The sequence below is a fragment of the Patella vulgata genome, chromosome 5 (genome assembly GCF_932274485.2).
Source record: "Patella vulgata chromosome 5, xgPatVulg1.2, whole genome shotgun sequence".
Classification (NCBI taxonomy): domain Eukaryota; kingdom Metazoa; phylum Mollusca; class Gastropoda; family Patellidae; genus Patella; species Patella vulgata.
In genome coordinates this window covers 54532832-54544579 of record NC_065883.2, presented here as the reverse complement: position 1 = coordinate 54544579, position 11748 = coordinate 54532832, and the positions used below count along the sequence as shown (strand labels likewise).

At 33.7% G+C, this 11748-nt stretch overlaps 1 protein-coding gene across 1 annotated transcript; it reads left to right on the top strand.

Annotated features, from left to right (window-relative positions):
- Positions 1–94: 94 nt before the first annotated feature.
- LOC126821121 (histone acetyltransferase KAT5) lies at positions 95–11712 on the top strand. Its single transcript, XM_050549453.2, has 13 exons — positions 95–246; positions 355–412; positions 1231–1299; positions 1515–1666; positions 2032–2127; positions 2686–2766; positions 3243–3401; positions 4279–4362; positions 4676–4765; positions 6120–6260; positions 7265–7358; positions 8203–8365; positions 9078–11712. Exons 1-13 carry the CDS (start codon positions 223–225, stop codon positions 9292–9294), a joined length of 1428 nt encoding a protein of 475 aa, XP_050405410.1. The 5' UTR covers positions 95–222; the 3' UTR covers positions 9295–11712.
- Positions 11713–11748: the final 36 nt, after the last annotated feature.

The window sequence follows — 11748 nt, the reverse complement described above, 5'->3', positions numbered from 1 at the left end:
TTTGTTATTATAAATCAACTTGGTTTTAGAACATTTAAGGAACTCATTAATTATCTAAAAGAAATGGATATTGAAAGATATTAAATTAATTTCCGCGATTTCTATCAAATAGGCAACTACAAAAATCAGAGTTCCACCGATCCGTATCGACCAAGATCGCCAAACCCCGCCCATTTCCTAAAGGCGACGAAGACAGCCGAATTTTACCGATTTGGAATAACCATGACTGTTATGGCGGAAGCTCAGGTATATTTGCCCTGATTTTTGGTGTAAATGAAGCTGAAATCGAATACAAATAGATACATTGCGCACATAAAGACAATTATAAATATATAATGTTTCTTATTTTTACAGATCGAGCTCAACGAGGGCTGCAGATTGCCTGTATTATTGAAAAATGGGGACGGTTGGCGTAAGTATTATAAAACGACGGAGGCGACACTAAGCGACAAAAATTGACACTTTTATCACTGTAGATGGGGTACACCATCTTATTTTAGGCACGCACCTTTGTAAACTACAGCTATTAGATAATATTAAAAGCATTAACACCTCCAAAACACACCCATTAAACTAGCTAGTTTTGAAATTAATGGTAGTTCCGTAAATTCTGTCAGGTTTTTGTGGTGTATTTGTAAGAAATTACCTCCCTTGATGCATCAAGGGAGATAACATTTTCCTTTTTTTGGGAAAAAGAAGTAATTCATAACTTTTGGATTTTTTGGGAAAAAGAAGAAATTCATAACTGTTAAAATTTTAAGGCTGATCCAAATCATTAGTCAATGTAATAATTGGAAATTGTACTTTGTGTAAGAAAGTAGCATATTTGGATGTAGCCTGTTTATTTTTTCAAGCATTCAGACTATCTAATATATATTCTCTGTGCTGTTTCTTATGTTGTTGCGTTTTGGGTTTGTTTTTTTTTTAGACAATAGAGAATTACTGAAAGACAAATTATCAAGATATAGGATCAAATAAGTCGAAAATTCATAGTACTTTGAATATGTGTCACTTGTCATGCGAGGTCATGACAAGTGCAGTGCAGTGTACTATTTGTTGCACAGAGAGTAAAGAAATTTTAATCTGCCTGATAGTTATCAACTGGATCACAATTTCTGAATGACTTGGCAAGCCTCTGTGGCTGTCAAATTCACAGGTGTCCTCATTAAAACAATGTTAATGACTTTTCATCATGTAAGCTGTATCTAGTAAACATTTTTTTTTTTACAGATTGGGCTGAAATCCTTGGAAAAAAAGATATTGGTGGCAAACCATTATATTATGTTCATTATGAAGACTGTAAGTATATATATATGGCAATTCATAACAAACCTTGAAACAGGTGACAATATGAACAATACTATTTTGTGTAAATTTAGAGGTAGTATTTTGTATTTGAATTTTTTATCCAGTAGGTTTATGAACTTTCTCATGCATGAACTTTATAGAAATTTTGCCAGTATTCAAATTATCTTGTATCTGAATTCCGTTTATTCTGTCTTTTAATTTCATAGTCAACAAACGTTTGGATGAATGGGTGCCGGAGGAAAGGATGGATGTATCTAAAGCTGAACTTCCCAAAAAAGACAACAAAACCCCCAAGAAAGATCCCCTTAATAAAATGACCAATGGTTCTCGTCCAACATCACCAGAGAGAGACTTTTTAGTAAGTTATTATCTGCATGCATACTATTTTATCAATCCTCAAATCTTATGTATGCTAGTTCTCACCAATAATATTTAGGTTTTTCAAAAAAAATCGACCCTTTTTTTTAGTATGGAAAAAACAGCAAATATCACCACTTTTGCTGACATTCACTGGAACTTCTAAATAAAACTCATGTGTACCAGTTGAATGCATTCATTTAAAGTTACAAATTATGGATGTCACCTGAACACAATAGCAGACTCCCAGTAATTAATTAATGACACATTTTAGTATCTGGGAACATGAACAAAAGACTTTTTGGCAACCAGATATTTATCAGTTGTAGGTTTTAATTAAATATTTTGCCTTTCATTATAAATTAGGAATGTGGAGCATCAGGAACTATAGTGAATGCTAACAGTCCATTATCACTGGTAGATGAAAGTAGTCTGGATGAGCCACCAAGGTCATCAATTCAGGTACATGTATAAACCAAATAAATGATATGAATGGCAAATAAATTGATTGTCCGATTTTTACTGCAGTTGAAAGAAGTGGTATTCATGATTGTAAAACAGTATATAATGTAAATGATCAGTTCCAGATTTCACAGTGTACCCATTGATAAAAGCTGATTTAAGTATGCAGATCAAGTGCAGAAATGTGAAGAAATAATCCTATTCCCTTGTCTGAAGTTTTCAAAACCAGATATTTAAGAAATTTCCTTGTTCAGTTGTACCTAGTGACTTTGTAATCGTGATGATCACTGGCCACTATTAACATCAACAAGTCATGTACATGGTTATCTAGGCACGGATATCATGTTAAACTGGGGTCTTAACACCAACCCCACATTGTAACAGACAGGGTTAATGTTTTATTCACTAAAATATATCATAGTTTTTTCCTTTAAATAGAAAAAACAACCAGACTGATTTCAACATATTTACCTTTACTTTTGCCATTAAGCTTGAATGTAGATAAATTGTAGTTATTGATGTTTTATTGTAATCACAATTCATTACTTAACTTTTCAGATTCCTCTTCAAAATGGTGCAATGTCCTTTGGTGGTTTACAGAAAAAATCTTTAATTAAAAAACGTAAACTTGATGATGATGTAAGTTATCTGTTTTACAACTACAAAAGTTTATCATTATAATGAGTTTAGGCATTTGGAATCCTGAATAAAAACTAACCCTGATGTAAAAATATATACTATAAAACAGGGGATTAAGATAAGGAATTATGAAATTTATTAGACTTGAAATGAGTGGACTTGCTATTAAAATTTACATGCCACATTGTTTCCTACTTTTGTGTAAAATGTGTACCTTTTAAATTTATCATATACAAGACATTATTTACCAGACAGTATTTGATATGGTTGCAGTGACTTTGATTGGTCTATCATCTAAATTAGATTATTTTATTGTGGTAAGCTTGGTAAATCTGACAGTACTATAGATGACTACTCCATACTCATTCTAACTTGGGAGAACAAGATTTGATTTAATTTTCTTGATCTACAATAACTTAGAAGATTGCTTTTCTTAATAATTTCAACTATTTTGACAGTTTTTTTTTCCTATCTAGTTTCAGTCAGATAGTCAGGAAAATGTTCCTAAAACTCCACGACAGACGGGCAGTATGGTAGCACATCATGATGACATAGTTACACGTATGAAAAATATAGAATTAATTGAATTGGGTAGATGGCGAATTAAACCATGGTATTTTTCACCATATCCTCAGGTATAAGCCATCTCATTTTTCATTAATGTTGTTTAATGCTCCAAATAGGTGATAACAGTCTTTAAGTTAAAAAAAAAGTACATATTTTAATACACCCAAATTTTCATGTGGACGTATATTATCGTTGCCCCCCCATCCATCTGTGTGTTCGTCCGTTCACATTTTGTTTGTGGATCCTCTACAGTTCACAATTTTTATACACCAACATGGAAATGTGGTTGTATATTGCCAACTGTCCTGCATCCATAATTGCTTGTGGATGCTCTAGAAGCTAAAGTTAAAAATACATTATGGGAGATAAGATAAAGAGCTGGTAGTTCTCACTATAATTCAAATGCACGAACAGAAACCATAGATAAATTACAACATGATTTTAAAAATATAAACTGTCTTTTATTCGGCTCTACAGCCCACAGTCTTGATGTTAATTCCAATATATTTAATCAGGTCCATAAATTTATAGATATGTCAAACAGATTCTAATATTATCTCGATCAAATAATACTTTATCTTCTCTTTTATGTATAATCTTGGCTAGTCTCTCTAACGCTGATTATTATTAAAAAATTCTTACTGTATGTTTTCATCTATTTTATTATATCTATATAATATGTATGTGTTTGCCATATTTAACTATGTATATACACCCTTTTTGTATCAATAATATATATGTATATACAAATTATTTAGGGAGAGGGGTTTTACATAGGCTAAGCCTGTTCCCCAATCCCATTCAGTCAACCTGAATAAAAATATGGTTTAAAAAAAAAATAATTGTTAAAAACTAGATAATGTAAAGGGAATTTGCTGAAAACAGTATTTATTAAAGTGAAGTATTGCAGCAGCTTATTTACAAATTTTGTACCTTTTATTTCAGGAATTAACGTCTGCACCTTTAGTCTTTATCTGTGAATACTGTTTAAAATATCTTAAAAGTAGTAAATGTTTACAGAGACATTTAGTAAGTATATGCTCAAATTAATAGTCTAATGCCTATCAAAATGCATCATACCCTAACTTTAATCTGGCTGTTGAAAGTGTCAATCAATGACATATAAAACCCTATTCTATTCCTATAAGAGCTGATGATGGGTATATATTTCATTGCCTATAAACCTATGTTTTAAACTCGAATTTAACTAAATTTACGATGATTTGATCATGCACGTAAGAAAAGTACTGTTTAAGAAAATATAGTTAGTTTCTTTCTCAGCCCAAATCCTTCTATTGTATAAGTTACGAACAAAGAAAATCATATTTGTTTTCTTTTTTAGGCAAAATGTCAGTTGTGCCATCCGCCTGGTAATGAGATCTATAGGAAGAGTAATATTTCTTTTTTTGAGATTGATGGGAGAAAAAATAAGGTATTTTTTTTTGTTTTATATAGGGAGCCACGGTGGCTATGTGAGTAAGACTTATTTTAAATATAACCAATAACACGTCATTTTAATCAAATATCAAAACAATGTGATATGAAAGCCAGTCTTTTATTCACTACGCATGGTTTCTTTAGAAAATATTAAAAAATCTTGAATCATTTTGTAATAATTCTTTTATAGAGCACATCAGTGTAATAATGATTCATGAAGGCAGGAATTATGATGCGTACTGTTGATCTTTCTGGTAGGCTTCACCCAGATAGTTGTTTGAGACTAGGAGTAGGGTTGTCTGCCAAACCTTGTAGGTTTATCCACATCTGCAGATTGTCTTTCTATGGAAAAAGAACATGAAAATCAGATATCTATATATATATTTGTGACTGTCGTTTGTCTGTCTGTTCGGGGTTGGCGGCTACTCTAGGTCTGCCCTGAGTCTGAAATTTGGGGTATAGGGGTAGCTCGGACCGGGGAGTAACATAGGCCAGGTGGCGTTAGTCTACCACTTCCGGAGTTATGACCCCCGAGCGAAGCCAGTCTGTTCGAGGTTGGCGGCTACACTAGGTCTGCCCCGAGTCTGACATTTGGGGTATAGGGGTACCTCGGACCGGGGAGTAACATAGGCCAGGTGGCGTTAGTCTACCACTTCCGGTTTCGGAGTTATGACCCCCGAGCGAAGCTGGTCTGTTTGAGGTTGGCGGCTACACTAGGTCTGCCCCGAGTCTGAAATTTGGGGTATAGGGGTAGCTCGGACCGGGGAGTAACATAGACCAGGTGACGTTAGTCTACCACTTCCGGTTTTGGAGTTATGACCCCCGAGCGAAGCCGGGTATCTGTCTGTCTGTGTGTTCGGGGTTGGCGGCTACACTAGGTCTGCCTCGAGTCTGAAATTTGGGGTATAGGGGTACCTCGGACCGGGGAGTAACATAGGCCAAATGGCGTTAGTCTACCACTTCCGGTTTCGTAGTTATGACCCCCGAACGAAGTCGGTTTGTTCGGGGTTGGCGGCTACACTAGGTCTGCCCCGAGTCTGAAATTTGGGGTATAGGGGTAGCTCGGACCGGGGAGTAACATAGACCAGGTGGCGTTAGTCTACCACTTCCGGTTTCGGAGTTATGATCCCCGAGCGAAGCCGGGTATCCTGCTAGTCAATCATATTAGTCACATAATTACCTACCAGTTGTTGTGTTGAGTAAGATCAATTGCTCTCTTATTATGTAAACTTTGGCTTTCTTGGATATTGATTCATTCAATGAGGTAATTATGTAACAATTAGAAATGAAATTATAATTTTAGAATAATTAAGTTGTTAAATGTGTTTTGTTTTCTATTCTATTTTCAGGCATATGCTCAACATTTATGTTTATTAGCAAAATTATTCCTTGACCATAAAACCTTATATTACGACACAGATCCATTTTTATTTTATGTTATGTGTGAATCGGATAGTCGTGGTTATCACATGGTTGGTTTCTTCTCCAAGGTAGGTCTTTTGATATGTTAACAGTTTATATTTCTAATTATTAGAAATAAGTTATATCCTTCTCCATACTTTTTCTGTGGCTCAGTGTAAAAAGGTGCTAGCTTACTAACCAGAAGATCCTTGGTTCGGTCCCGTTGTTGACTGAGAAAGCTTGTTAGTATTTTCTAACCAGGTTTCCCCTTTGTCAGATGGGGTCAAAAAACTGAGGTTCCCCCTGTGCTGGTGAAAGAACCCTTGGCAGTTGGAAATTTGAGAGTAGACAAAAACGTTGTTGTCTGGGCAAAACTTCCCTTGAGCTCATCTTCAATAGCCTGGTTATTGTGGAAAAGTTGGATGTCACTTGAACCCTTATTTATATTTAACACTTAATGCATTTATTTTGTATAGATTTTAATGACTGAACAAAACTAAGTATCTTTAAATTACTGTACCAATTCTTTCATACATATTAAAACTTATATTAAACTTCAAACTGATGTATTACTCAGTTTTAATGTGCAGTTGAACAAGGCAATAAAATTGTACTTTCTACAAGGTATTTTGAAAATAATTCTTCAAATTCAGAACTTTTTATTTAAGCATACACTATGCAAGAGCTAAATCTGCCTATTGCAGGTCTTTCTTTAGGCCTGAAATGTTATATAAACTATTAGACATTTATTAACAAAACAAGACCATAATCGACTCGATGGCATCTGATACTCGAGATTTTAACTATATTAAAACGGTTCGTCATTTAAAAATTTAATTTAAAAATGGAAAAGTGAAAGTCCCGATTATACCAGGGCCCTGATTACCACTGTGCACTCATCTTGTCAAAACTACAAACAATTTTAACTTGACTGAGAATGAAGTAATTTGAATGAAATTTTCAATATTTTCTTTTTTGTCCTCTATTTTTGAATTATTATAGCAAGAATGACCAACTCTTTATTAAACTCTTTAACTAATGTATCTTTAAGTAAGTATTGAAATTAATTCATTGGCCATTAATTTTTTTACAGGAGAAGGAATCAACAGAAGATTATAATGTAGCTTGTATATTAACATTACCTCCATATCAAAAAAAAGGTTTCGGTAAAATGCTCATAGAATTTAGTAAGTACATATATATAGAAAATGTATATCTAATAAATTCAAACTACATGTTACTTAACCTAAACAGTTTGCAAGTTTTTGTTGATGTCCATTTGCATGAAGGGCAGGTTTTCGCCAGGCATTAGAGGGTCGGCAGAAATCATTGTCTTTCTTTTATCTTGTACACCTTATATTTTAACACTCTTTCTTATGAGAGGTTGTAAGAAAGGTAAGTGGTCAGGCAATAAAGCATACACCCACAGCAGCTAAGTCATTCGAGCCACCCACAAAGAGCATCGCATATATAGGTTTTTTTTCGTTGGAAAGAGAGAGAGAGAGAGAAATGGGGTTTAACGTCCACTTGACACAAACTATGTCATTTCGGGACTAACACATGGTTTAATTTTATGTCAATAATTTGCTTGCGCATGTAGGGGTCTTTAGCAGTGGGAGGAAACCGGAGGACCGGAGAAAACCCACGAGGTTGGACAGGCGAGCCTACTCCTTGTCACGTACAACCGTGGAATCGAAACCCTGCCAGTTGACTCAATGACAGACCGTATGATACTGAGCGCGCATGCTAACCATTCAGCCATCCAACCCCCCTTTTTTCGTTGGAAATGGAACAGAATTTACAAAAGATTAAATGCTGATCAAGAGTACAACCAGTGAAATGATTATCACAAATAATAATAGAAATTGGATTAGCTGCTAGATTTTCCGTAATGCTAACATTTATTACACAAAACAAGTACGGAGTGTCCACAAGCAATTGTGACTGACGGGACAGATTTTTTAGTGTGAGTGTACAAAAAGTGCTTAACAAATATTTTCAATCAATTCAAGGTTATTTGTTTTATTGCAGGTTATCAGCTTTCTAGGGTTGAAGGTAAAACAGGTTCACCAGAAAAACCATTATCAGATTTAGGTCTATTATCATATCGTAGTTACTGGTCTCAAACTATATTAGAAATTTTACTCAAAATGAAGCCTAACGAGGCGGGTGAAAGGCCTTGTATAACTATAAAGTAAGTTTGTTTTTTTTTGCAGGACAAATTTTTGTCTTTATTAAACTATCACTGATTTAATGACAGATGTCAGTTCTAGAGATATTTTTCATTCGGAGGATTCACAGAGTTAATGTACAGTAGAGATCCTTTAAATGTCCCAAGCCATTTTCATGTCAAAGGCTAACACTGAGGTTGATATTATCAAAGAAAAACATCCATTTTAACATCTACTTAGCCATGGAAAGTAAAAATTAAAATATAATTCCACACTCATTCACTTGGCCCATAGGTTTGCTCTGTGAGGTACAATTACATTTCATTTCCCTATCTAAAAGTGCAGAACAATTTGATGTTCTCACTGTCTTTGAGGTTATTTTGAATGATTCACATTTAAGGTATGTTGTGTAATTCTTTTCCAACAGTTCTGTGTTTACGTTGACTTTGCCTCTTTGATCTGTGCCAAGAATAAATTTGTCTATTCAGTGGATTTTATGTTTTGATTTGTTTTGTGGAATGATGACATCCACTTGGGGCCAATATATGTATCTTTATTTCAGTAATTTGTTTGAGCCCAGGGGTCTTTAGCAGAGAACCTAGAGTTAAACAGGTGAACCCCGCTACTTGTCAGATACATGTCTGGAATCGAAACCACTACACTGGACTCAATGACTGTATGATCGAAAGCTTTTCGAACAAATGAAATAAATTTATTAAATTTTCTCTTTTTCAGTGAAATCTCAGAAATGACTAGTATTAAAAAAGAAGATGTGATATCAACATTACAACATTTGAATCTTATAAATTATTATAAAGGACAATATATTATAACTATATCTAGAGAACAAATACAGACTCATAATCGTGCCATGGAACGTAGAATAGTGAGAATAGATCCAAAATGTCTACATTGGCAGCCAAAAGACTGGAGTAAACGAGGGAAGTGGTGACAATCACGCGACGTAGGATAACAAATTTTTTGTGACCATTTTTGTTACTAGATTAAAATAGAATATTGTGAGTTGAAATTCAGACAACTTTGTGACAATATTGGTGAGTTTAAAGACAACAGACTGGTGGTATCCACACTTCAAGCTTAAGCAACCTAATTTGATCAGATCTGAAATATTTTGGACCAGGAACGGGGACCCAAGCGCTTCTCAACTTGTTCTTGAGGCAACACTCTTTGAAAAATGTGGAGGCTGGAAATTCAAGTACAAGCAGGCTTGTTCGTGGTACAATTAGGCATCGATTGATATACTTCGATTTTTGATAAGACTACACAATTTCAAGATGGCGACCATGACTTTCTGCTTTGTTCCTGGTCCATAGTACACTCGTACTTGGTGTTATATCATTAGATTGATCGTTGTAGTTAAATTACATTACAAGGTTCTGTCTGTTATGACATTTGAAAGAAATAATTTCAGACATTGAAATCCTACTCAAAATCTTAACTTAAGCATATCTAGAGTGTTTAAAAACTCGCACATAAAGTTATGTACACTTAAGTTCAATCACCATGTATAGTAAAATATCTGATTTACATATGCTATGTGAAATGCTACCCTGGTTAATTTGGTCACAACTGTCTTACTCATTTTCAGTAACTACCATATTGATTGAATTTGACTCATTTATGAGTTATACAGATAGTTTCAAATGACAGATAGATTATACTGATAAACGGTTCTATCAGTAGAAGTTATAACATACCTGTACAACAATAGTGGTGGTTATTTACATAGGTATTAATGTAATTTATACATATACAAGATATTATCTGTATTTGGTGAAAGAGTCAATCTGATTAAAATACACATCCAATTTCATTTTGTTTTTTATAGTTCAAAATTTCATTTTACTTGTCTTTACTTCACTGGGATCTGGAAGAGTTATTATATTACCAATGTTTTGGTTCAAGTGAGGGATAAGCCAATGAAACAGTCTGTTACGGCGACTTTTTGGTGTGCCATGCACGGAACTGTGGGTAAACCACTAGAAACGCCAACACTGATTGATTAATCAATGTCTGGGGTCCAAGGGTCAAAAGCTGCTTGTACGTCCCCTGACACGACCTTTGAGTACAACTGGTCAAATCTTTCATGTAGTGTAGGCCATCAAAAGTATAAAAAAAACGAAATGTAATATAGATCTGTATTTTAATCAGATTGTGAAACAGTGGCACATTAAGTTGCAGGTTTTTCTTCATGTATGGGGAATCAATTTTTATAAGACTAATATGTACTAATCTGCATACTAAATTAAACCATTATACTAACACCCTAGTAAATTATATAGTACTGAACATTTTATAACTCTTTCATTGTCTGTAGTTAATTTGGAAACAAAAAAAAATATGTTGTTGTTTGTGTGAGTGGCACACATTTAAATATACATGTAGTTGAATTAAGCTCAGTAGTGTAGATGAGATATGTTTTCAGGTCTCTTTTACTTTGTGTTTTTGTGGGTAATAAGATAAAGTTTAGACTATAAGGTGCAGTGTTCAGTGGTGTATGTCAAGTAAAGCGCTGCTTGGAAAGGAAAGATGTTATTTAACTATAATCTCAGTTCATGTCTGACATTTCAAGGGCTATATTATGTGATTTTGGATTTCTTAATTTCAGGGCTTCTATTGCTGACAAATATATATTTTCAATGCTAACCGAACTGATTATTTGATGTCAATTAAAATTAATAGAATTTGCTCTGTTTTTATTCTCTGAAATATTTACTGCTGTTAATTTAATATTCAAAAATAAACAGATAAAGAAATCTTATAAATGCATCCAAAACTGATCATTTTACTAAAATTGGATAATCAAATAATGACTTAGAATACTGAAATTAGCATTAAATTTGACTACAAAGCACTACACAAATGATTGTAAAATAATAAAGCCCTAATATGCCAGAATAAAGTTTTGGACCAATATTATTCAAAACAATCTAAAGTTATGATCCTTGGTTACTATCATTTCTTCCTGCCATCTTCATAGTAGTTTTTTTTTTTTGTACAAGCCAGTACTACTTTAGTCCACGTTAGACAGGTGCATATGACCCATTGAGTCGAAAAAAGATAAATATTCCTTAGATATTCTGCTGTTTAATTTATAGGCAGAAGATCCACAATTTATGTTTCGGAATATTCGAAATACAAATTGCAAAAACCTCATCTTTATTTAGTCTCATCTAAAAATAAAGTTGTTGACAATAAGTGAATCTATTAGAACGTTTGTTGGTACATCCATATATTGTATAAAGTGTTCGTGAATAAATAATGATTGTATATAGTATGAGAATTTATCTGATGGAATATTTCTCACATTTGTTGTATGAATAAAATAAAATGGTGCTGAAAGATTAAAGCTGTAGTTTGTTGTTTTGAAGTCTGAATGGTTGTC

What these genes read in the sequence shown, in the direction of transcription:
- LOC126821121 (XM_050549453.2), top strand. Translation starts at nt 223, where the DNA reads ATGACTGTTATGGCGGAAGCTCAG. An exon ending in GAAAAATGGGGACGGTTGGC is followed by an intron (nt 413 to 1,230) that starts GTAAGTATTATA and finishes TTTTTTTTACAG; the next exon opens with ATTGGGCTGAAATCCTTGGA. An exon ending in TTATGTTCATTATGAAGACT is followed by an intron (nt 1,300 to 1,514) that starts GTAAGTATATAT and finishes TTAATTTCATAG; the next exon opens with TCAACAAACGTTTGGATGAA.